Genomic DNA, 27,716 nt, shown 5'->3' with positions numbered 1-27,716 from the left:
CTCAGTCAGAAATACAAGAAGTGTACAGAAGCACACAACTGTGATTCACTAAATTTTCTTTTCCAGGTTGTCAGACAATCTGAGCCAAGCTGAGAAGAAATGTGGGGAGTCTCTGCCCTCCGGCATGCAGTTTCCTTCCACCTGTCAGATAGGGCTGCATTTATTTATTAAGGCCACAACAACAATTGGAAAATCAGACAGACATCTTACACCTTAAATCAACTTTTTTATTATGTAAAAATGTAAAAGCTTTTTGTTGGTTTTAGGGATTGCATTATTTTTTTAAATATTTTTTTATTTATATTTCAGAGAAATTAGTGTAACATTGGTATCAAAAACAAGTTTACCTTTTATAGTGTATTAACACTTCCTCCTGAATCCCAGTTAAAAGAAATAAGGATCAAAGAGTGAAGAAACACACAGCAAATTTGAGACTCGTAACATATAATGAAATATATTTGGCTTAAAGCAACAGATGTGTCTAGACTGCTATTTTTTTACGTGTGAACATTTACTTTTTACTTTGAAAACATTCATTTGACACAAAGCACAAAACAAAGCTTTCACCATGACAAATTGCTTTGTTTCTAAGCTGTTTAATGGGATGTAGATGACTAGCTAATAAGGTCTGACATAAACTTGGCATTGTAAATGTTTGTATTTATTTATATTTATATATTTGTAAAAGTATGTGATTTGTAGTGAAAGCAATACTTCATCATTTGGGAAATACTTATTTGGATTTTCGATATCACTCTCATGTCTGTGTGTTAATTAAAAAGCTAGAGCTGGGAGGAAATCAGCCTAGCTTAGCATAAAGACTGGAAGTAGAATGAAAAAACTAGCCTGGCTATCTCCCAAGTTCTCCCAAACTCTTTATTATATCCCATACTATTGAAGTGTAAGGACCAACACCTAAACTACAATAACATTTTACATTACATTTAGATGACGCTTTTATCAAAGTGACTTACAATTGCTATATATGTCAGGGGTTGCACACCTCTGGAGCAAGTATGGGTTAAGTGTCTTGCTCAGGGAGACATTGGTGTCTCACAGTGGATTTGAATCCAGGTCTCTTACACCAAAGACATGTGTCTTATCCACTACTCCATCACCACCATTTACATTTGCAGGTCTTTGCGACCATCTGCCACAGCCAGCTTTCACTGAGTCTTTCTACATCAACACCATCCGTCTATATCATGTCCTTAGCCTCGCACTTGTCCTGGCCTCAGCCCTGTGTTTGAAGTCAGCAGTGAGGGAAACACTCTGGCTGCTATTCAACCTGCTCTAGCATCTGGGTTACCTGTTGCCTAGTAACCATGCTAATAAAATCAGCCTTTGCTTGTAGTAATTACGAGTAATGGCTGCCAAAAAAATAAAATAAAATCAAGTTGTTAAAAACTCTTTCATGCTGCATCTATTTGTGCACAGCATCTAAGTGGACTTGAATGTATCCATGAAATGTATCCATGGCACCGATAATGGTTCTGTCAACCATTTGGTGATTGATTTTCTCTAACTGAAATAAACTTTGACTACTGCATAATAAGAGGCAGCGTATTAAATGATCATTATTATTGTGCATTTGAATGAACCAATCACATGTAATGCTACACTGTGTTTTCTATGATTCTATGTTAGCTTACAGCCTCCAGCAGCTGCAGCAGGTAGCTAACATTTCAATTAGTTTTCATGAATATGAACAAGATTGCATGATGAACCCTAATGCTGTGACATGCACAAATATAGTTTTATATGTAAAACAAAAAAACAAAAATGTAGAGATAGGGTCCAGGTTCTTATAGTAGCAGGAAGGCAATAAACATTAATATGTCCCATTACTCTGCCTGTGGGTTATGTTCGAGGTTTTTCTGTCAGCCAGGCTCAGCAGTAGTTAAAGGTCTGGGTGACAGCACTTGCTGTGAATTTTTTTTCTATTGGGATAACTTTCTACTAAAATAGAATCCCCATTAAAATCTGTTCATGATCAGGTCTGTGCAATATCCAGATTTACTAGGACATCGTTTCTGAAAGGTTGAGACTGTTCTCACCAGAACAACAGCTTTGGTTGTTTGTTCCACTGCTTACAACAGTGGATCTCAAACTGTGGGGCGAGCCCCATTAGTGGGGCGTAGAACCACTTCAGGGAGTGGTGGATGTTAAGAGGACCTGAAGTTGCGTGAATATGATTTATGTGGTGACATAAACAAACAAAAGTGCTCTGATGCTAGCATTTGCTAACCTGAATCTTGTTAATTTCAATCGCCTGTATTGTTGATAATTAATGAAAATGAAATCCACTTTTTCTGGGGTGGTGGCGGCATTAATTTCTTTTGGCTTCTGTAGGGGTGCATGACAGAAAAAGTTTGAGAACCACTGGTTTTCTGTGGCAAGCGACCTCTGGTGGCCTTGAAAGTAGTGATAAAGGCAGAAGTAGCGTGAAGTTGTTGAGGTGCATCAGACAGTTATAGTTGCCTAAACTTAACAAAATCTCAAACACAGAGGTGGCAGATGTGAAAAACGCTCACATTTTTCCAGTAGTCATATACATTTTTGAAAGCACTAACAAATATTTTAAATGTAGTTTTTCAGTGCTGTTAGTACCACAAACAAACTCTCTCTTCACCTGCAGTCTGTCATCTGTGTCATGAACCCATATGGCTTCCCCTATAAGTATGGGCAATCTGAATCTTACAACAAATCTCGCTAATGAGGACAATGCCAAAGTTTTTAAAATCAATGGCTGGTTTTTGGTCAATGGCTTATGTTCCTTAGTGAATACAATGTCCTAACTAACTAACTAACTAACCAAAAAATAAAAGGCTTTTAAACCATTTTTGTGCATTAAATCCTATTCTTATTTCTATATATCACAGAACAATCTGTGCATGTCCGTTTGAATTTCCATCTCTTATTGTGTGTGATAGGTGACTGCTTCTATACCTTGATAACAACAGTGAATTGATTGTAGCCACTGAAATACAATACCTTTTTTCACAGTGGATTATCCATCCATCCATCCATGGACCATACATCAAACAACAACAATTGCGATACCAGTGACGACTTGAATAACACCACTGACGACAATTCCTGCTTAGATTACAATAAACCAAAGCTGATAACAAACAGAGACTTTGTTATCCTGCTCCTGTTACTCAAAAGCTCCTCATGTGCTCCTTCTTACACCACAAAGAAGATTAAACTCTGCTTTTACATACTTTTACAGTCTGGTCTTTTACAATCCTTGAAAACACGACAAAATTACACTACTTTCTCTGAAGTCACTGGAGAAAAAACTATATATACTGGAGTTTTACTACCCATCGTTGTGTAAAGACCCAATTGTGTAAAGACCCAATTGTGTAAAGACCCAAGGTCTTTCATACTTGGTGCATTAAGTATTGTAGGTCGTTAAAGTGGCAAACATCTATAATAGAGCATATATAATTATTTCCGAAGTCTTTGATATATATGATAAATATGATGTTTGCATTAAAGTATATTTAAACAATAATTACTTTGAGAAAACATCACCACCACATGGTCCATTTAGTAGCTGTTCCAGAGCTTTCAGTCATATCACATGATCTTCCTGAGCAGATGGAGTTAGCTGAGTTGCCATGGAATTGAAGATGTTCAAATGTCCTTTTCTTGTCTGAGAACTTTAATGGCTTTTCATACAAGAGTACAAGTGAAATTGTGTGCTATGTAGCAGACAATATACAGTAAAACAAAAAACAATTTTAAAAATGGTAAACAAAAATAAACTGTATTCAGTGGAGCAGTGCTGAGGATGAATTTGAGTTTAAAGGTCCGATAGCTTGAGTTGGTTTAAACACGTTGGTTGAAAAGCTCAAGTTCAAAGTAGATTCTTAACGGCCAAAATTTCCAGAATAGCTTCTAAATGGATCTTGTGGTGAGATTGACTGCTGCTTCCAAGATCAAGGAAACTCAGTAATGACTTTGTTCAACATTGCCGTCTAATTATAATTCAGCAAATTTCAGACTCCTTTAAAGGCCATGCAAACTTCCAATTTGCAAGCATTTTTAAATATTTATTATTCATGACTAAATAAGAAACAAAGTTTGGGTGGGAAATAACTGTCATCACATTTTGCTGCTAAATTGTGATTGGTGGATAAAAATACATGACATCACCTTTTCCCAATGGAGCCCCGCCCACTATTAGACAGTGAGGGAAAAAAAGACGAAAACACAAATACAGAAATCTCCCTTGTAAAATAACTGTTCTAATTTTGACCGAACATTTCATGTATTCGTGTAGGATCCCATCGGTTATAGTAAGCAGCTGATTGAGTAAATAAGTTCAAGGGCCATTAACATTACGGATGTCAAGTCACTGTTGATGTTTTAAATTTTAAGCAACCTTAACTATTAAAATGTATGTCTTTCCCTGGACCCATCTTATGTGCAAATCAATGCCCAAATATTTTTTAAACTCACCTCTCTGTATTATATTATTGCATTGTATGTGTGTTGTCAAGCTCTTAATGGCTGCAGGAGTGAAAGACTGTTGTTTGAATAAGCCTTGAATCAAATCAATTGAAAGATATGACCCATGGCCGGAGTGTTCTTAAACATTCACATCAGAGAAATTAATGATCTTCCTGTTTCATGTGACGCTTTAAATAATCAACAGCATTCTGGGCTCAGTATTTGTTCAGTACTGTATATCTACTATAGCAGCTACTGTATTCTGCAATAACTGCCCTAATACCATTCATCACTAGTCATTGCCAAGGCAGACGTATAAGAATAAACATATTACTCATCTCTCTCCAGCTTTTAAGTTGTAGTAATACTGTTTCCAGTCATGTGTGACTGCACAATTTTGCCTGACAACAGCACAGGTAGGATGCAGCATTGATGCAGGTTCTTTGTGGACATAACAAAGGATTGTGGGTTGCCCTGAAGGGAGTTACAGCTTGGCAAATATTTGAGGTACAGCCCTTCTCTGTTTACCTCAGCCAAAGCTTCAGGTTGAGGCTGCTACTACTGAATTATACATAACAAAGAAGACAGAACCGACAGTCTCAGTCAGAGGAATTTAAAATTGAAAACCATTTCACAGAGTTCTGATGATTTAAAAATGTTTTCTTGGTTATTTTGCTTTATTTTACAATCATTTGAATGAGCAATTGATTTTCAGAAAATCAATAAAATTGATCTACAGGGACCAAAAGACCCCAGACCTGGATGATTTGATGCACTTTGTGTTCCACAAAACAAGTCTAAACACACAGTTAAACGATAAAAACTGATAAACTGTCACATTTTTTAAACATATTTGCATACTGTACATCTGCATTTTTCATCCTATCAAATCCACTTACATTTACAGTACAAATGACAACAACATCTGCCACATTACAAGAAATGTGAATATTCCAAACGTGAGATTTGAGAAAAAATTTGAAAGGACTGACACAGAGTGCAATCACAGAATAACCATTTCAAAAAATGTTTTGTTAGGAGATTCAATATCTTCGCTTGATTATTTGCTATGTAAATATACTAGTCTGTATCAGTGCATCTCTCAGAATAATTGGATTTGTACAGTGTGTTCATAGTGATCGCCAGCTGTAATTAAAAAAAGGGAGATTCAACAAGGTATCTGCCTTCTCAATCATGTAGCCATTGTAGGAGTTCTTAATCATGGAATTGGGTCTGTCCAAGTCGTAGTGCAGTTAGACTGAGCAGACGTATTTCTCACAGCATTGTAAATATTTGATATCAAATAGATTTTCGTCCAAAAAGAAAGCTGCAGTGCCTCTGGCAGCAAAGTGGAAAAACAGGAATTCTACAATGGCTACTACTGCATCTGAGAAAATCTGAAAAAAGGTGAAAACATTTAAATGAACCAAAAACACCTCTCACATCTCACAGAGCAGCTTGACAGATCAATATCCTGCCATGGCCTGGCCCACCCAAGAGGACTACCGTGTAAAAGAGTTGTGTCCAGTGCTGCAGATCAGTGGCCAGCAGGAGTAGTTCATGGGTCCACAGTGGAGATGGTGCTGACCTTGTTATTCCTGCTGATTCTACGCTCAGGACGCGGCCTTGGCAGCTTGGTCTGAATCAGCTCCTCAGGTGTGTTACCCAATGGAGGCAGCAGCCTCTTCTTGCTGTTCCTGGTCTCTGGTAACCACTGAGGTGGCAGCTCGAACGGTCCAAAACCAAACTGTGGGGAGTCCTCCACCTCTGTGGGTGTAGCTGGTGCCACCTGAGATGAAGAGGCATATGCACATGTGTGGACCGGAGAGGTCCGGGGTGCTATGATTGAAAGAGGGCCATCCTTGGTGATAACTAGCCCTCCCCCTGTCCCCTGCAGAGGGTCCTTTTTGGTGATCACCTCCCCTCTGAGGCTCCCCAGTCTCGACCCAACCTTGTGGTCCTCTTTAGGTCCAGAGCAGCCTCCTGATCCTTGAGATGGGATCTCATTCTCTACATCCTCTTCTTCCTCTTCTTCCTCAGAGGGCCTGAAGATCTGCTGCTGACCGATGTTAAACATCTCCAGGAGCTGGCTCCCAGAGCGGCCAGCTGTCTCCAGCCCCACCGGCTCCCCGATCACACCCTCTGCTCCTAAAGAGGCCAGACCCCCTGTGCTGACCACGTTACGTCGGCTGTAACGTCTGTGAATCCTGGTCAGCAGATCCAGCCAGCTATGACGCGCTGAGCGGTTAACAGTCAGAAACAAAAGTGGATTGGTGAGCAGGGACACCTTGGGAAGCCAGAGGGCTGTGAGATACAGTGCAATGGGTAGCTCTTCAGTGTCTGCCAAAATGGTGCGATAAACCACCAAGGCCCCATAGGGGGCACTGCAGGCTGAGAAAGCCAGCACCACAGCCAGCAGAGTGGCATGTAGCTCAGCCTCTCTCTGGGACACATACGGAATGGAGATGCTGTTCTGGGGAGTCCGCAGTGCCGCGATTATCACCTTCTTCTTCTGACTGGCACTGAGCGCTCTGCGGATGAGCAGCATGAAGAGGAAGACCAGAGCGAGAGGAAGGATCACCGTGGTGACGTTGTAGATCAAAATGTACACCATGTGGCCCAGGGAGCGGGCATGGTCATCTGAGCAGGATGAGGTGACGTACACGTCCGTCACATTGGTCACAGCAAACACAGGGAGGCTCGCCACCGCCGCATGGACCCAGATATAGATGACCAGATCTCGGGATCTTGCATCTGAGATTTTCCTCTCTAACGGGTACAGCACAGAGTAGTATCTAGACACAAAAACAAATAATTGCAAATCATTTCAGAAATTTGGGCAGAAATTTTGACACAAGATCAAGCTCAGGTGTAAAATAAAATGAAAGCAGTTTCAGTTTCAGGGTCCTGGAATTATACACGCTGGACCATGTCTTACTGGGCCACTTGAATGAATCTGGACCATGGCTAATGTTATTAGTAACACCTGTGCTCTTTAACAAAAAGTAAAAATGTCTGCTGTTAAAAAGGCCTATTGTCTGACTAGAGAGTTCCCTGAATGCAGTCATGCTGATACGGCTTATGAAATGGCTTTCTTAAGATGATTTACATGAAAAAAACAAATAAACAGAGTGGAAATTAAAAGTGAATGACCATAAAAAAAAACACATCAATACCTGAAGCTTAAGTATCTTCCTCTGAAAAAACATTTCCACTATTTTTAGTGGCAGTATGGTTAATTAAGTAAGTTCAAACTGGAACTATGACCCTCTCACTGAAGTAGAGCTGCAAGTGTTTTACTGGAAAGACAGTACAAACCTACCCATTCATTTGTCCATTATATAAGCTGAAATACTGACGGAGAGAGTTGCAGTTGCTTTTTAGTATACTGCAGACACCAAATTCACCCTGCATTTAACTCTCATAATATCACTGGAATGAGATGAAAGGATTTTCTCTCATTTCTCTCATCATTTATCCGTGATGTACTACACCACAGATAAACCTTATGCAGAGGTTCAAATAATGTGGGTGTTTTTTTAATGCACATCCACAAACACATAACTAGATATCCGGATAATAGTATGTAGATTGTCTCTCATCCTGTTGTTGTCCCTTAATAATAAGCAAAACTAATCACAAGAAGAGCCTGGATGGTGTGTGTGTGTGTGTGTGTGTGTGTGTGTGTGTGTGTGTACATGAGCATAGGACTGCTGCAGTCTCAGTCTGCCTGCATATCCACAGCCTCTATGGTTGCCCTACTAGTGTATAAATAATTTATCAGTCTGACAGCATTCTGTATTAGTTGCTATGAAGACAATATAATTTATGTAGCAGTGAAACCATGGTTGACAAGGATGAAACAATCCATACCTAATCTAACTGCAACCACCATCAAAAATAAATGAAATCCACACTTAAATGTGCTATTGGCCTACTGTACTTAGTGTGGTTATGCTGATTTGATGAAGTCCTACATGGTTTTTCAATTTTGGAGAATGATAGTGCAGCAATGGCAGTCATCTTTTGTGAAGCCATCTACTGTATACTGCAGTGACCCAATCTACATTTAAAATTGTATACATAATTATCGAGTGTCTGGCATGCTGACAATATCAAATAAATATCCAGAATTAAGTGCTCTTAACTTGTGCAGCAGGCAAACATCAGGAATTTCATATATGCAAATGTTTATGCTAACAGTACAGTGCTAACTTTGTGCTGTCTGGGTTAGTATCATCACTATACGTCTATAAACGTGTGACATGTGGTAGAAACGTTTAATCCAAGGATGAGTGACACATCCAAATGTTAACAATAATTGTACTGGTCTAAAGCCAGTTGCTTTACTTTTAAATACTGCAAATGAAAATGTCATAGGCAGTATACGCTAAACATATATATTCATTGTGTGTCACACTTTCATTGAACCTCCTTTATCTTGTTCCACAAAAGAGGAAGAGTTAGCAGATAGTTATGAGACACAATAAACAGTACAATACATTTTTTTAATTACTGGGTGAACTTTTTTGTCCCATAGTGACCTAGCTAGCATGATAACTAGTGCTAGCATGTTCCCGAATGGCTAGCATGTTAGCAGTTAGCTTGTAGCTACAATGCTTCTGAAACCAAATATATGCAAAACAAACAGAGTGCTTGCTTTATTATTAATAATTGGGGATATACACCAATCAGCCATAGCATTATGACCACGTGCCTAATATTGTGTAGGTCCCCCTTTTACTGTCGAAACAGCCCTGATCCACTGAAACATGGACTCCACTAGACCTCTGAAGGTGTACTGCGGTATCTGGCATCAAGACATTAGTAGCAGATCCTTTAAGCTCTATAAGTTGCGAGGTGGGGCCTCAATGGATCGGACTTGTTTGTGTGGCACATCCCACAGATGCTCGATTGGATTAAAATCTGAGGAATATGGTGGCCAGGTCACCACCTTGATCTCGTTGTTGTGTTCCTCAAACACTTCCTGAAACATTTTTGCTTTGTGGCAGGGTGCATTATCCTGCAGAAAGAAGTCACTGATATCAAGGAATGCCGTTTCCATTTAAAGGTGTGTACATGGTCTGGTCTGCAACAATGCTTTTTTTTATGCTCCACATAAATGACAGGATCCAAGGTTTCCCAGCAGAACATTGCCCAAAGCATCACACTGGCTTGCCTTCTTCCCATGGTGCATCCTAGGGCCATGTGTTCCCCAGGTACACACTCACACACTCACATGGCTATCCATGTGATGTAGAAGAACACGTGATTCTTGAGACCTTCATCCATTGCTCCATAGTCCAATTCTGATGCTCACATGCCCATTTTGGGCACATTTGGCACCGCATTGACCCTGACTTGTTTATGGCTATACAGACCCATACGTAATAAACTGCAATGCACTGTGTGACACCTTTCTATCGGAACCAGCATTAACTTTTTTTCCTTTCAGCAATTTGACCTCTAGTAGCTCATCTGCCTTCGCGGCACGTGCATCAGTGAGCCTTGGCTGCCCCTAACCCCTTCACCAGTTCACTGCTTTTCCTTTCTTAGACCACTTCTGATAGGTACTGACCACAGTTCTGGAGATTGTTATAAAATATTTCTTAGGGGGCACAATTGATATAACAGGGAAAGGAAAGACAGGTCAAGCTTGGAGTCATTAGCTGACTCCACAAGTGCTCACTGACCTTCCGGCTCTAGTTATTTCTCACATGTTAAGGGAGATGACAGTTAGAATGATAAGGTAGAGACAGTAGCTCAAGTGTCTAGGCTAGCAGATATCGGTGTTCTCTGGGAATCTGACAAGGTTGAGTCAAGGTTGAGAATTTTTACAAGAAAATACTGGTCTACAGATTACAGTGTAACACATGGATAGTAATAGATTCCAATATGACGTAGCATTGGAGTCTAAACATCAGATAGATTTATTGTTCTAGGTTAAGGCCAGCTAAAGATGATCTAATAGGGAAACCTACAGGAACTAGGGGGAAGACAGAAACATAAAAAGGGACCAAAAAATGTTATCCTTCAGATTTGGTGTTGCAATTTGACACGTTCACCAGGGCTGCAACAATTAGTCAATGTAATCAACGATTAGTCGATGTAATCGACGACGTCGATTATAAAAATTCATCGACATGAAATTTCATTGTCGACGCATTGTTACAAAGATGCCGTTTAAGGGGGAGACAGCAATCTTCTTATTAAGAACAGTTCTGGTTGTTCATTTCTAACTGCAATGAACTATAGGAAGTGCTGGGGGCAGTATCGCTTCCACTGTCTCCCATGACTGCTCGACTGTAAGACAACTCACGAAGAAGAAGCTTTCACGCAAGAAGCGCAAAGCAACAGAGAAAGAAGCTAACAGCAGAACTGTTGCTAATGTTATCCGGTGCAAAGTTATATCGCTTTCCACATTACTTTACCAACTAACGCGACCCATATTTCTATCCTGTGTACCACTGTTGATTTAGCCTGAAAGAAAGGACGTAACGGTAAAAAGCAAATGTGGAGTGATTTGTTTACTAGCGTTAGCCTATAGTGGTGCAGCCAGCTAACGCAACAGTAGCTCGGACCTGCCGCTGTTTGCTTCGTAACGTTCAGTTTAGGTGTTAGTGCATGGCTCTTCCTCTGGGTTGTTGTCGCTGTGAAGTTGCAGTATTGTTTATTATGTGGGTCACGAAGTGACGGCACGAAGAGGTGGAGAAGCTGTGTACCTGAGTATTGGTAACACCACAATAAACCAGTAATGTTACTTAATGCGGTCCAACTGTTATAAAGAGTGACACAATCTCGTTATAATATTCAGTCCAGCTCACTACCCGTTTCGTTATCATCCAATGTATTTAGCTGTGCTGACATTGCTGAGCCTCCGGTGAAAGAAACACAGATGGTAAAGATAGTTACAAGCAGCAGGAGAGCTAACTCTGTAGCACGTCGGCTAAATGCAGTAAATGTACCGGGATCATGTAACAAGCATGGATTAGTTCAACCTGCAGCTGATAAAACTATTACTGTAAAGTTGCAGTAGGCGTTTACCTGAGTTTCCAGTATATTGTGTGTCTCCCTACCTGTCTACAGCCGCTGTCACTCTGCCTTTTTTCCGGGAGGATTGTGCCGATATGCGACTCGCTGCGCTGAATGAAGTAACGTTACTGAGCCGGAAGTAACTGTCTGAGCATGAAGTAACAGAGCCTGAACATGTCTAAGTGAAAAGCCGCAGCCTGCATGCTGGTGTTTCTGCGTTTATTGTAGGATTTCTGTATGAAACGGTTGGGTTTCGGTTATGCTCGCTCATGAGTTCAAGCGAGCACATGTACAAGGACACGCCTGGTTGCAATCTTAGAACCGCACTGCTTGTGGCTAGTTTCAATGTTCAACCTTATTTTGTCTTTACAATCTGAGTAATGGTTTAACATTTTAAAGTAAATCAAGAAACATCTGTAGCCTACAGAACATTCTCCATTTATTAAACATATAAGCACTTTGGAAAAATAAACTACAGAAGTAGTATGAAAGGGGACTGTTGCTTTATTATTCTAAATAGATATTACATTGTTAGTGTAGAGTTGTGGTTATAATACTTGCTTTTTATGTGCATTTATTTTATATAGTTCCAAAGCAAAAATCTTTGTTAAACAGTTAAACGTTTTAAAGTTAAAACCTACTTGGCAATAAATCAGATTGCGAGCTTATTGTTTTGGGTGATAAAGCCTGGCTTTTATCTTGGAGCAGCCTCTCCATAGAGCTTTGCATTCTGGGTTTTGAAGTCTGGCTGAGAGAACGCTCTTTTACTTGTATTAGCAAACACGTTAAGTGCAATAATAAATCAGTGACTTATAGGAGTAGCCTACCCTGTCTTGTCTTCTTCCCTGGTTTTCCCCTGGCGTTGATACTAGTAAATCTTGTTCACTTAACGCTGTGTGTTGCAGATCAGTAATTCACTTGAAAGATATTTAATTAGTTAAATGGTTTGAAAAAAAAATTGTGACTAGTCGACTAATCAGATAAATAATTAACAGATTAGTCAACTATGAAAATAATCATTAGTTGTAGCCTTAGCGTTCACACGTTGTATGCTGGTACTGTTTCTCCTATGTTAAGTCTTCATCAGTCTACAAAACTTCTTCATCACAACTGAACATGGCTCACAATATTCCTTCAACAGAGATGCTCTGACCCCAGTTATCAAACCATCACAATTTGGCCCATCCCAAAGTCGCTCAAATCCTTTCGCTTGCCCATTTTTCTGCTGCTAACACAATGTTCACTTATTGCCTAATACATCCCACCCACTGACAGGAGCCATGGTAATGAGATATTTAGTGTTTTTCATTTTACCTGTCATTGGTCAAAATGTTATGGCTGATCGGTGGATGTTGCTTTTTTAAATATTAGTAGCAGAAGCAGGAACAGACATGGCAGTAATTAGCAGCAAGCAGGGCTATAGCTATCATTAAGGACATTAGATTAGATTCAACTTTATTGTCATTGCACATGTCACTGGTTCAAAGCAACGAAATGCAGATAGCATCTAACCAGAAGTGCTTCATTGGTACTTAGTACCAGTAGTGAGTGTCAATGTGAGGGGATAGAGGATGGGGGTTGGTGAGTATGTGTGTATGTGTGTGAAGGTGGGTGGGGGGACAGAGTTCACCAGGGAGACATGTCTAGTGAATTTGGTGGTTTTAATCTCATAATGAGTTTACATTCTGTTATCTCACATGTTGTGTTTTTTAAGACAGATTCTGGTTATTTTTTAGACTAAATATTAAGTTTTCGGCAAGAAATATATTAAATTAGATTAGGTTGAAGTATTCTCAAATTACATATCTGAAAGTGGAGAAAAGGCTTTAAACATTTAGACAATTTCCTAGGGATTTACAGAACAGAACATTTTACTGAGCAGTTAGGCCTAAATTAAAAAACAAAATGACAAATAAACAAAGCAATTTTTCTTTTAAATACCCAGAATAGTTCCTGAGTTCACATTTCTTTTTATCACTGTGTTTCTAAACTAATACTAGTAGAACTACTGCAAGTTAGCTGCAGCCATCTCAGGCTGCTTTTAGCTGCAGCCTGCAGCTTTTAGCACTGAAGGGATGCCGCTCAGCATGACTTAAACATGCTTCATCGATCACAACCCCCCAACTACCCTAGTCCACACCACAGGGTGTAGAGGGAGATTGAAAAAGACTTTCTCCCCCCCAAAAAACTAAAAACAATCTTCTGGAGTTTAGCTACAGTTTGATGTTGCTCCATTTGTGCAGTGTGGATGTTTGTCCTGCCAAGTCTCAATGTTTTGGAAGAGAATTACTCCAGCTGACTCGGCCAAGCAATGTATTGATAAACTGATCAGAGAATCGATTTACACCATCCACTTCTCTTAAGAGATACTTTCAAATCATGCGAAGGGAGTGGGAGGTACATCTAGCCTTTTCAAACACATATTTCAAAGTCAGTGGTTCTGGTTGCAGAGCTGAGGTGAGCAAAAAACAAAACATCACACTCATCCTACTCAGGGACAGAGGGCTCTTTTGGTTTTGTAAGAGGTGGATTTTAATTTCAATTGCAAGCCACAATTATCTATCATTAAAAATTGTATTATCTCTTTCTATGTAAATAAACTGGTAAGTATTTTATGTCAAACATTTTTCTGAACTGACCTGTCGAGTGCGATGGCACTGAAACTGAGCACAGTAACCGAGCAGAAGAGTTTATGGAGGAACTTGATGGCCTTGCAGAGCACCAGAGTGTGAAGCCACCAGCAGCATCGAGGGCTGGCTCCTAACGCCACGTCAAAGGGAACGCACACCAGGCCTGCGCAGATACCCGAGCACGCCAGGTTCTTGATGAATCGGTTGGTCACGGATTTAAAGACATTCGTGCAGCAGGTGCACCACAACACTGTGGCATTTCCTGTGAGGAGGAGGAAAGAGATGCTGAGCTTTAGAACAAGATCAAAAACACAGTTTGTCTTCTGATTTCCAAACCTTAGTAGAAAAATGGAAGCTGTTGCATCTTTTGCGTTTGTCCAGTTTCTTTATATCTACTTACATGACTAACATGCCACAAAAACTCAAAAGTATCATATTAAGTGGACAGAGTGACCTAGCAGGAGGAGCGAACCAAAGAGATTTTCTTGGCAGAGCAGTTCCCACTGCTGTTTCCCCTGGTTTATATTGAGGTTTCCAAGGATGAGGGACTACCGGCTTAGATGTTGATTTAATATCCTTAAAAGTAAACATTTAGGGTTGATTCTTTAGTTTTTTATTAATTATTGACTTGTAACCAACTGTGTACAAGGATCAGAAATACTGATGCCATTATTTTTGCCACCTGAATTCTACTGTCTTTGCTATCACCTGTCAACTGGAACTAAAGGAAGAAACCCTTTAAAGTTGGAGGAAACTACTTCGACCATTGTTGTGAATGCATCTTTTAACATCTAAAATATTTACAAAAACTGAATCTTGTTCATGTGTATTTCCTCCAAATCCCCTCCACAGTCCGGAAAGAAAATAGGAATTTGGAGACTCTAAATTGTGCATTGGTGTGAAAGGTAATCTATGTGACTTAATACTGATGGATAGAGGATTTATCCACCATGTGTTCCTGACTTCAATCAAAGAGACTGCGATTGAATAAATTAAGGATTTAAAAGGATTGCATGGACCAAGGAGTAAGAAGTAAAACTTTAAACATGTTATATACTTAACACATTGGTTCCAAGGTTCTCATCTTACATCTTGCACCATTACTGAATTTACCTGTTAATTGGCACCACTACATTTTCAAGACCAAAACTAACCAGCTAGTAATAAAAAATGTTTGCGACACAATTCAATGCATGTCCAGTTTGTCTTAACATTCAAACTTAATAGTAATCAATAAGTCACATTTGTATATGATTATTTGCAGGTGCAATCAACTATTTTTCTCTTGTTGTTGCAAGAACACCTTGTTTGTATTGCGAACAGTGGTGATCAGCATCTTCTTGCTGTAGAAAATGCAAGAAGTTTAGGACCCATGCCAAATATAAAATCCAGATCACAGTCAGTTTGAACACATTTGCTTGTTTAAAAAGTACTTTATCGTGAAAAAACAGAAAACTGTACTGTACATGAGGAACAGCGTGTACTTCTGGACTCTGCAAAGACCTGATGGAAGGGCCCAGGTGTTTCTTCTTGGAAAGGCCTTACACTCCTGTCTAAATATGTTTTTAAAAGACAGATAAGTATAATTCTGTCTTAAAAATTGTTTTTTAAGACTTGCAATAGTATAAAGAACATTGAAATGTTTGATTATCTGCTTCCCTAAAAACTACTGCAGATAGAAATCATAAACAGCTCTTTGCAGAGTGAAAAAATCAATTTAATCTAATCTGAGTGTGACATGATCAGGTGCAAGCAGGGAAACTGTGGCCTTTTTATGTTAAGATCCCTGCATTATTTGGAGCAATGAGACAGTAATGATACTTAATTAGGTTTAAAAAGGTGAACTTTGTGCTCCCTGTGGTGCATCGACTGATGTCAGGTCACACAAGGATACATGTGATACCAGCCTCTTTAAATCAAATGTAATTATCCACAGAGAGCTGTGCTGTCATTGCCAGAAACAAAGCAAGATGTTCTCTGGTGAGGAACCTAAGGTTATTTGTGTCTGGTGTTTGTAAATTATCAGAAACTATCAGTCAGAGAAAAACAAATAGTCATTATCAATGTATGTGCAAGAAAAATCTTTGGTTGTGGTTGTGGCTGAAAATATATACGAAATGTTCCTAAAAGAAACTCTTCATTATTTATAGCAAGATTAAATTTAAAAATCTATTATCGTGGATTAGGTTGTTGAAATTTGGCCTGAAAGGTTTTAGATGGTGCTGAAAGAACCTATTTTGAAAGGAACATGGAGTGCTTTACTGATGGTTTCTAACTGTGCAGGATTTCACTAACACACTGAGTTACAGAGCAGCACACAGGAGTAGTATTTCGGGGAAACCCTAATGTAGCAGTAATTAATGATCAGTCTCTGCGTTCTGTGAAGCTAACTCACATGGGATAATGAAATTAGCACAAACACTCATTGTTAAGAATGCAGCATTACATAAAACGGGATGTTTACAGCAAATATATTCAGATTCCTACATGTGCATCTGCTATATTGATATTGTAACTTCTCTTTATTGTGGCTAATAAATAAGGCGATACTAGGGTGAGGTCCTAACTTTTCAAGAGAAGGAGAAGAATAAGGACAGATAACGTGATGAGCATAAAGCAACACACCCTCTGACATAATAGGTCCTTTGTTACTGCCTTGGCACCCCTATTGTCAGCACAACACAGTTTTCCATTGCTCTTTCAAAACCGTCACAAATGACACAAATGTTACAGAAAAAAAAAGTACTTGGCAAGTGAAGGCAGTGATCATTGTTTAAAGATACCACTGTTAACTATTGAAACACAATGCAAAACCTGACCTTCTTCCAACAGGTGTTCTGATGTTATAACAAGGTCACATTACTTCCATCTTTGCTTCTGAGCGCCAAAAGTCCTAATTTCCACAGTCAACAGAGGTCCATACTAGTCATTTCAGCCCTACTGAGTCCCAGTTTCGGTATGGCTTTCTACAATACCTCTGCGTGGCAACTGCAGTATGGTTAAGGTTAGGGGGAAAGTGTGGCTATGACAAAAAATGTATAGTTACAGTATGTTTAGAGGAAGGCAAGTAAAACACTTAGTTGGAAAAGATCATGATTACAGTAAATAAACAAGACTAAGAGTCAAAGTTATTACAATTCGTCCTGAATTTCATGGCAATCCATCAACTAGCTGTTGAGATATTTCATGGGATAAATGAAAATCTTGACCTCTTGTTAACACTAGATGGAAAGTCAAGGGATCAACAAAATTAGGATTCACCATTAGGGCGCCATGCATGTTTGTACAAATTTCTGTCAATCCAGCAAATAGTTGTCGAGATATTTAAGTCTGGAACAAAATAAAGGACAGACCAATAGGCCCACATTGCCCCAAAGCCATTTTGCAAACACCTCTAAGCTAACGTTAACTGCAAGTCTGTGATGAAACTGAAATGAATTAAAACTTGTTTTAGGTATTTGAACAAATAACCAGTGCTGATGTTTGTCCTCTGAGGACAGTCTCAAAGGCAAAGGTGCAGGGGGGAGGAGAGGGGAAAGATGCATCAAGAAAATTAAAAGAAGAACAAAGAAAACAGAAGCAGTTGGAAAGGGAAATTGTACAATCAGTATTATAAGGAAACTGTCTTAATCAAAATACAACTGGTCATTTTTATCTCAGCAACTTCAGACATTGAGGTCTCTTCACAGAAGCTGTTAAGAGTCTAACTTTAGTACAGCTGCAATGGTGTTGTCACACCCTCGATGTGGTTGCAATATAAGTGATACTGTATGTGGAATCACAGTTCATCACAATATTAATTATTAGATTACGTGTTACACACATTTTAAAGAACTTCCCTTTGAAGCAAACAAACAGAACTAAAGAGGGATTAGTCACTTTCTTTCAGATACTAATTAACAGGTATTTTTTGTATGAGACATTTCATTATATCCTATATAAACATTATGGTTTACATTTTGCCATTTTGTGTTTGATAATTGTGATAATCCTACACGTCATAAAAGTAACGAGTCTAGACAAGCGTTACATAAGCAGGAATGTAAGTGGCTTTTAAAATAAACATTTATTTGTGCAGCAGCAAGACCAGTGGTTACAAGGTGCTTCACTAACTAATAAAATATTTCCTTGTAAGTGTATTCATGCAGACAATACTGGGACTCTTTTATAGTCTGAGCTTGGATTGTTTTTCTATAAAATCACGGTGTCTTTTTGTGTCTGAAATTCTCACCTGCCACTTAAAGAACACCTTGGCAACCACAGCAGCCAATGGGGAAGAAGAGCAAACATGAACATTGCTTTTTCCACTTAACAAATGGCAGATCAACTGCAGGTAGCCTCATGAAAAACTCCAGTGTCATCTCTGGATTGCTGTTAATAAACTGCTGTTGTCAGTGAGGGCTTTCAGAAACAACATCTGACCATGTACACCTGCTGTGTTAAAATAAAAAAAACATCATTAACACGCTCAACACCTTCTTAGTTGAATTCCTGTTGTGCTATAATTACTTTAGTTTTAATGAAAGACGAATTTTGAATGGTAACCAACAGAGGAATAGAGAGCCAGATATCCACATACAGGTGCTGGTCATATAATTAGAATATCATCAAAAAGTTGATTTATTTCAGTAATTCCATTCAAAAAGTGAAACTTGGATATTATATTCATTCATTACACACAGACTGATATATTTCAAATGTTTATTTCATTTAATTGTGATGATTAAAACTGACAACTAATGAAAATCCCAAATTCAGTATCTCTGAAAATTTGAATATTACTTAAGACCAATACAAAAAAAAAGGATTTTTCGAAATGTTGGCCAACTGAAAAGTATGAATATGAAAAGTATGAGCATGTACAGCACTCAATACTTAGTTGAGGCCCCTTTTGCCTGAATTACTGCAGCAATGCGGTTTGGCATGGAGTCGATCAGTCTGTGGCACTGCTCAGGTGTTATGAGAGCCCAGGTTGATCTGATGGTGAACTTCAGCTCTTCTGCATTGTTGCATTGTCGTATCACATCTTTCTCTTCACAATACCCCATAGATTTTCTATAGGGTTAAGGTCAGGCCAGTTTGCTGGCCAATTAAGAACCGGGATACCATGGTCCTTAAACCAGATGCTGGTAGCTTTGGCACTGTGAAAATCAAATCTGCATCTCCATAAAGTTGGTCAGCAGCAGGAAGCATGAAGTGCTCTAAAACTTCCTGGTTGACGGCTGCGTTAACCTTGGACCTCAGACAACACAGTGGACCAACACCAGCAGATGACATGGCACCCCAAACCATCACTGACTGTGGAAACTTTACACTGGACTGCAAGCAACGTGGATTCTGTGCCTCTCCTCTCTTCCTCCAGACTCTGGGACCTTGATTTCCAAAGGAAATGCAAAATTTACTTTCATCAGAGAACATAACTTTGGACGACTCAGCAGAAGTCCAGTCCTTTTTGTCTTTAGCCCAGGCGAGACGCTTCTGACGCTGTGTCTTGTTCAAGAGTGGCTTGACACAAGGAATGCAACAGCTGAAACCCATGTCTTGCATACGTCTGTGCGTGGTGGTTCTTGAAGCACTGACTCCAGCTGCAGTCCACTCTTTGTGAATCTCCTCCACATTTTTGAATGGGTTTTGTTTCACAATCCTCTCCAGGGTGCGGTTATCCCTATTGCTACTTTTTTCTACCACATCTTTTCCTTCCCTTCGCCTCTCTATTAATGTGCTTGGACACAGAGCTCTGTGAACAGCCAGCCTCTTTAGCAATTACCTTTTGTGTCTTGCCCTCCTTGTGCAAGGTGTCAATGGTCGTCTTTTGGACAGCTGTGAAGTCAGCAGTCTTCCCCATGATTGTGTAGCCTACAGAACTAGACTGAGAGAACATTTAAAGGCCTTTGAGGGTGTTCTGAGTTAATTAGCTGATTAGAGTGTGGCACCAGGTGTCTTCAATATTGAACCTTTTCACAATATTCAAATTTTCTGAGATACTGATTTTGGGGTTTTCATTAGTTGTCAGTTATAATCATCAAAATTAAAAGGAATGAACATTTGAAATATATCAGTCTGTGTGGAATGAATGTATACATTATACAAGTTTCACTTTTTGAATGGAATTACTGAAATAAATCTACTTTTTGATGATATTCTAATTATATGACCAGCACCTGTACTGTAATTCCTCACAGCCGTACAATCAGTAATAATAACTGGCGGCTTGCACACTGTGGCACATTCATCAGAGTTACAGTCAAACTCTGATCAATGCTTGTACTTGCACAATAATGTGACATATATCCGCTTTACAAATTGTACGTCTGTTTACTTCCTGTCAATTGACCCTTCGCTAAGCCACGCCCCAAATACACAGCTGGCCAATCACAGCACAGTATAGGACTGTAGTCCAACACTTTCATGGCTGCGCTCCATTGAATCTAATGCAAAATGAGTCGTTTTCTAGCTCTCTTTTGCTGTATTTTTCCAAGATATGGTCAAACACTGTTCCTGGTGCACTTGTAATAGTTACAGCAGCTACCCAGAGAGGTTGAAAGGAGAAGCACGATTAATTCCCTTTCCAAAACCTAAAATAAAGCCCATTATAAAGCCCTACTGTTTTGTTTTTTAATGATTGCAATAGTGAACAGAGACCTACCCAGCTGTACAGGAACAGTCTTGATCCTTAATATTGTTGTCCTCTTTCTCAATCGTCAGGTAATACAGTGGTTCACTTTTACTGTGTGATCGATAGGCTTTAGCTTCTGTCTTTCTTTTTTTTCACGTCAGTTTAAGTCAGTTTGACAGCCTCAATAAAACCTTTAAATTCACAATGCAACTGCAAATCTGTCTGCTTCTTTCTGAGATTGCTTTTTCCAAAAATTGGACAATATTTCTCTGCTGAGTGCAGTAATAAACAGTGGCAAATGCCGTGATAAAAGTGTGACAACTCCGACAGTTTGTCGGACTTAGCAACAGTAACTAAGAGGGATGTGGCTTAGCGAAGGGTCAATTCTCCAGTAACGTTACAGTTCACTTTTAACACATGCTTTGTACATATTTTTAATAGTAGCCTATTTATCGTTTGTCAAAATAATCAAAAACACAATAAAAACAATCACCTCAATGTCTTAGATCACCATTAGCAACGTTAGCTAGTCACTCAGTGTAGCATCAACATTAGCCTGATTTCCACAGCTTAGCTAATGTCAGGCTGCTATGGCTCCTCTTTTTTACACTCGGTGCTTGGAAGAGCTGCTCGCTTTCGCAAGATGGTATATGTCAGTCACTTTAATTTTTGGCAGCTCTTCTGAGCACCGAGTGTAAATAAGGGGATCCATAGCAACATAATGTTAGCTAGCTAAGCTTTGAAAATAAGGCTTACGCTTATCAAAGACACAGGTTTTCTAAATGAACGGTAAATAGTCTACTATCAACAATATGTACAAAGCTAACTGTGAAAAGTGAAGTAGCTAACTTAAGGATGAAAAAGCACTGTAAGGTGATCACTAAGGGAGGAGGAGGCAATGCTATCGTAGAGTTAACAGGAAGTAAACAGAAGTGCAGTTCGTAAAACGGATATAGGCAATGGCACACTATATTGTGCAAGTAGAGAGTTGGGAAAAACTGATAATTGTCTCTGCTTATTATTAGGGAAGTTATAAACTTAAACATTTTGGGGGAAAATGGCTTCCCTCCTTTTCTGTAACTGTCTCGTCTTGAAAAACATTATGTGCCAAGAGGTTTTGAGATGTTTTGTATATATTTCTATATTTGTAGATTGCTATTTTGCCCTTACATTGTGTGAGTTTCTTGATGTGTGATTTCCTCTGCTGGACATGGTCTGTCATGTGACTTTACCTGTCTAAAGTCACATGACACACCCTGTCTACCTTGCCAACATATATAAGAAACAGCTAAAAAGGCCATTTACAATACAACCATTTTGTATTTGCCCTGAAGAAGCATGTAGGCATGTTTTCAACTGTTACTATGACTAAATAGCCCTGATATACAGTATCTCACAAAAGTGAGTACACCTCTCACATTTTTGTAAATATTTGATTATATCTTTTAATGTGACAACACTGAAGAAATTACACTTTGCTACAAAGTAAAGTAGTGAGTGTACAGCTTGTATAACAGTGTAAATTTGCTGTACCCTCAAAATAACACATTACACAGCCAATAATGTCTAAACCGCTGGGAACAAAAGTGAGTACACCCCTAAGTGAAAATGAAAATTTAAATCACTACCCTCTTGAGGGCCTCTATTCTAAACTTGTAGGATCCCCAAACTGAAGAGCACCAGAGGGACATCTTTTTCACACATGAGCAGCAATCCACTCAGGATGTTTAATAAGCATTGGTGTGTCTATCATGAAATGTTTTTTCCAACCTTAAAGGTGCTATTGATAACATTGATGATATTCAGCCACATCATCCTTCCAGTGAATGAATCTTTCCTGGGAGAGTAATTAATTCATTTTGCAACATGTAGTTATTCATTAGCAATAGATTTAGGTTACTGTGATGGGGTTTCAAGATTCAAATTAGGCTATTGAATATCATATCAATTACGAAATATTCATTTGATCTAGCTCCACAGAGAGAGAGACAGAGAGATGCCTGTATCAAAATACATGTAGCCTACCTTAGAAAGGATGAAACCCTACGGTTACCATACTTATTTCAACTTGGATCAATTTTAATGAAAAAAACATTTTGATTCGGTTGATCAGTGGAGCCTATCAGACTAAAGGAATATAAATAATTGAGGAATAGGCCTACATATTCTGACTTTATGACCGCTTTAAAGGTAGAGTAAGAGCCATTTATGTTTTTTTTGTGTTGGGTGCAGTACTCTAGTGGGTCAGTAGGTGTCTCCTGTCTGTTTTGGCTCAAAGGTAATTGAAGTAGTAACCTTTGCACAGGTGACAGGTGTTGCTGGACGGAGGGGAGCACCTATAGTTTTTTGACTTGCTCTCGTAAGCTTCACTGGGCAAGCTGTACAGTGTTGTATTGAAAAATTTAAGATTCAATGGATGTCTGTGAATTGCATTATGGATTAATGTATTTACCATCATCGGTGAAAAATAAATTTGAACAAAACGGCAAGGGCAAATAACTTTATTTCGTATGACACTAGTAAGCTATGGCGGCTGAGCAAGCACGTCAAATAGATGCCTGTCTATGCAACCCTCAGTGGCTTTAAGTGTGGACAAAGCTATTACAGGTAGGGAGTGTCTCTTGTTAACCATGTCAGTAAATCTAGTGAATTATACTTTGGCACTCATGGTTTCCGTAAAATAACAACAATTGAATTATGTAGAATCTAACCGATGTAACAATGTCTTCATGTGTACCATGTCCATACTGAATAAAAGGAGTGTTTCACCTTAATTCCCCTTAATTGAGTTTTACAGTCTATGCACTTTAATCCTGCACGTTAATCTAACAAAACAGTGTTGTTGTACATTCCCAGTTAGATAACATTAACATTAGAAGAAATGTGGTCACCTCCACGTTGGTTTTCAGCTCTTGAAATTCCTTCAGCTGACTCCAACGATCAAAAGCTGAACCAATGTTCATCCTGGTATCAAACATGAACTATAATCTTTCTAATGTATCACACATTACTTGATGTATTTTACCTATATTTGTAGACCCATCAGTTTGTATTGCTGTCTGCTACAGTGTCTTTTTTTATGCTGCCACTGGGGGCACCTAAATAAGAGGTTTTGATATTACACACATTTTATACAAAACACTGAATTCAATAGCTAGGTTTCCATCCAAATGTAGTGCAAATTTTTTGTAAAATTTCAACAAAAAATGCAAAAGAAAATGTAGATTTTGCATGTTTCCGATTTTGCATGTTTCCCCCTACTACCATTATGCAAATTTTAGGAGCTGGTTTGTTATTATAAACAGTTGGTGGTGCTCCAGCTTCCAGTCGAATACCATTAAACCATTGCAGAAGAAGAGGGCCCAACAAGATCATGCAATTAAATGACTGTCTGTCAGTCAAAACTGTAAAAAACAAAAACAATCTGGAAAACACAATGAAAATATGTAAAATTTGTTTTTTCATGTATTCATTTGAAGAATGTTACAATCTCATCATCGCTCCACAAAGAGCGGATGTTTTAATTTGCCCCTATATTTAGTGTCTTCAGAGAAAAGGAAGCTTGCCTGTTTTCATCGAACATCACTTTGTTTTCATTTTTATGATACACCAACTTTTCCACCTCAGCCAAGCATAAAAACATGTTATTTACTGCGTTTCAGTTGTTTTTCTCCAGTGGCGCTTTCATACTTGTTTGAGGCTTGCAGAATCTGTGACATTTAAAAAAGCTTTTTATTAATGCTAGTGCAATGTGTCATCTGTTTTATTATTAATGTTATTGTTTTTATCTTATAGTATTGTTGGGTAGGCCTATTGTATTAATTTCATTTTCATATTATTTTAATTGTCCGATTTTATATGTCTTATTGCAGTCCTTTAGTGTTGTAATCCTGATTTAACCTTGCAAAGCACTTGTGTATGAGTAATGTGCTGGATTTCAGTTTTTTGGTTCAAATAAATAGGGTTGTTTTAAATAGAAAATAAATGTATTATATGTTTTCCAAGCCAAATACACAAAATACAGAGAAAAAGCCATGCTACCACAAGGCAATTTTTGCAGCTATATTGTACTGCACAGCAGGAGGTGGTATTGAGTCAGAGGAATAGTAATTTGGTAATTTTTTGCTGGTTTTGCCGTCAGTTTTGGCGTATTTCATCATGGTGAACTATTTGTACAAGCTGCACAAAGTCCAGCCTCTCACTGAGTCCGTATAAGCACTAGCAATCATGGCTGAGTGTGCTGTGTACCGATGAGGAGACAGATGTTGGATGTTACAGCCACATCCGTGACAAATAACACATTAATTTTAGGCAAGAGGTGATGTCAAAGCCAGGACTGTGAGACTGATGTGCTGGTGCGGTCCATCAATTTACACAGCTCCGTCCACACTTCCATCAGCAGCAGCAGCCTGTGCGTCTGCTGGCACAAGCAGGAATATTTGTCACAGAGCCAGTACAGATTCAGCTTAAAAGAAGCCCAAAATGAGTACGGTAGGTTATTGCTACTAATGTGTGTCTATTTCATGGTGAAATAGGCAGCTAACACCTGTCAGGTTTTCCATCACAGCCCAAGCCAACGTGCCAATGTTGCCAACTTAAAAATTCACACTGATGAAAGAAGACACTTAATACGCACAATAGGTTTTGTTTAAGTCCATATTTGAGTCTTGCATGACTATGAATGCAAAACACAAACACAGTCTCACAGACTCACAGACACACACAGGCAACAGGATTGCAAGTCTTGGAACTTGGTCTCCAATTATTGTATATCATGCAGTAACCTATATTACTTCATAGTGCATCAGCTCCGGTGACAAAGTATCAGGGCCGCTAACAGGAAAGTTCTAAAATTTCCAAATAACTGGTGCGTGTCTTGACTTGTTTCAAAACAACAGAAGGAAGTGGAGTTCATTATGATGAAAATGCGAGCCTGAACCACGTAAGCATTATAAAAGGGAGTATGCATCTTCCTATTGGGAAAAATACTTACATCCCACACTGTCATGTGCACAAAGTCTGAAAATTTTGATGAACAACACTCACATGGAAAGATTTTGGAGAGGGGGGGAATTTTCGCTTAAGTGTTTAAGTGGCTGTTGGGCAGTGTTACAATGTTTGTCTTGCTAACATTAACACTGTAACATTCTTTGGTAAAACTATATGGCTTAAAGAGATACATTGTTTGCAGTTTGCAATGACCAACAGTTTGAATGGGGAATGCCAGCAATGTAGGCCTTTACATGTAGGCCTGTGTACAGTAGGGTTTTAGATATAAGAGCTACAGGCACCGGGCTGTTAAGATGAGAAAAATGCCCAAGAATGTATACAATTCAATTAGGATTAGGTCTATAATCACAGTGACCATCTTTTCAGGGACATAAGACACTATACTGCTGCTTCCCATTTACTTAAAATCTCATAGGCATTGATGATTAGACAACTATTGCAAGACTTGTTTGTTGTTGCAAATTTCCTTAGCTATTATTCTGGCATAAAGGGTGCCCCCATGGGAAGCTTCCCTTGATCCACATTCAGGTATCAAACTGTTGAGGCTCTTGGAAAAACATGCAGCTAGTGTTGTTTTTAAATCATGTAATGCATTTTTTTTTTAAAGTACAGTGGTTTCATGGTTTGCCTCTTTCAGCAGATTATTTGGGGGCCTTTCTGTCATGTATGCACATTATGTTTGTATGAGGCGTCTTACCGAGTAGCGAACTTATGAGGATGAAAACCTGAATTGTGGTGGTGAAGTCCCGGTAAACTTGCTCTCGGATGAGGCGCTGCTGCTCATCCAGCCCGGATCCCTCGTCAGGTGGGCTGTTGTCCCACCGGATCGGCGGGCTCGACGCGTTGAGGAGATCCAGCCTGAGGTGGGCTGCTGTAAAATTGGCTGCACCGTCCCCGACCGTCGCAGCCCGGCTCCCACTATCCATGTCAGTTCACCCCGCGATCCTGGCGGTTTTCAAGAACGCTGGCGGGATATCTGCAGCCAGCATTGAAGAGGCATTTCTGAATAGGCAGCCTACTTCTGGGGATGACGGTGATGCCTTGCAACAGAAAAGGGGGGAATCTACAAAACACAGCTTGGGTGCAGAGATGTCAATGAAGATGTAAGCCAGACACAGGTAGGCAATGCGTGCAGCTGCCAACAATGAGAGGATATTTTGTCAGTAAATATGTCTGCTAATTAAATTAGAAAAAACGTGATGTAACAATCATTTATCAAAGCACGGGGAAATGAAAAGCCTTGGCTGTATGTCCCATAATAATTTTCTCAATGCGGATGCATGGCAGAAATCAGTCAGAGCCAGTCAAATCCGTGCGCAGTGTGGTTGGTTGGATGTTATACTCTCTGACACCCAGTGCACCTAAAACGACACAGGGTCGCTACGTGTCCATTCCGGGAAAGAAGCTTGTAGTACCGAGAACAACGCCGTCCAGGGAAAAAAAAACACATTGTGGCTGTCAGACTGTTACTCCTGCCCGTGCCAATCGCAATGTCAGAGGCTGTTTATTGGTAGACTGACTGGTGCGGGGAGGGTGGGCTGCAACTGAATATTTCACAGCGTGAGGTGCAAGACTGGAGAGGAGAGCCCCTCCTCTTCTTACAGCGGCAAGAAACTCCACTCAATCTTGTGAATGACAAGCAGTGGCATGGAAGGAGTGTGTGGCCAAATTGCACACAACAATCAGCTGTACTTTCAGAGAACATCCTGCACCCAGAGAGCCAATTAAAGAATTTACAGGGGTCGAAATGATAAAATAATAAGACAAAAGCTACTGTCAATCTCTGCTATGTCAAGCATGTATGTTTTTTAGATATACAAGGTATCCTGGCATGACTGTACTGTACATGAGGTTTACCCTCAATAACAACCCTGCTGGTGTCTTGCTTGTCTGTTCTCTCACAGGAGCTTGTCACATTCCTCTTTGGTTTGCTTAAAATGAACATGGGAGAGGACACACCTCAG

General features: G+C 39.4%; 1 protein-coding gene across 1 annotated transcript; it reads right to left on the bottom strand.

The window, feature by feature from the left end:
• Window positions 1–5,061: 5,061 nt before the first annotated feature.
• On the bottom strand, window positions 5,062–27,350 carry gpr176 (G protein-coupled receptor 176). Its single transcript, XM_038727482.1, has 3 exons — window positions 26,450–27,350; window positions 14,136–14,388; window positions 5,062–7,259 (listed from the first exon to the last, which is right to left on the bottom strand). The coding sequence occupies exons 1-3, from the start codon at window positions 26,676–26,678 to the stop codon at window positions 6,023–6,025; spliced, it is 1,719 nt and encodes a 572-aa protein (XP_038583410.1). The 5' UTR covers window positions 26,679–27,350; the 3' UTR covers window positions 5,062–6,022.
• Between the last annotated feature and the right edge of the window lie 366 nt (window positions 27,351–27,716).

Source organism: Micropterus salmoides, unplaced genomic scaffold, assembly GCF_014851395.1.
Source record: "Micropterus salmoides isolate LMB-PRFRI ecotype aquatic unplaced genomic scaffold, ASM1485139v1 Ms_hic_scaffold_18, whole genome shotgun sequence".
Classification (NCBI taxonomy): domain Eukaryota; kingdom Metazoa; phylum Chordata; class Actinopteri; order Centrarchiformes; family Centrarchidae; genus Micropterus; species Micropterus salmoides.
The sequence above is the reverse complement of the archived record's forward strand: the minus strand, read 5'-3'. Positions and strand labels throughout refer to the sequence as shown.

Bases quoted from the DNA above. Each gene is read 5' to 3' on its own strand.
- gpr176 (XM_038727482.1), bottom strand. From the start codon at position 26,678: ATGGATAGTGGGAGCCGGGCTGCGACGGTCGGGGACGGTGCAGCCAAT. The intron at 14,389-26,449 runs GTAAGACGCCTC...TCCTCCTCACAG, and splicing joins CCTCATAAGTTCGCTACTCG to GAAATGCCACAGTGTTGTGG. The intron at 7,260-14,135 runs GTCAGTTCAGAA...TTTTGTGTCTAG, and splicing joins AGTGCCATCGCACTCGACAG to ATACTACTCTGTGCTGTACC.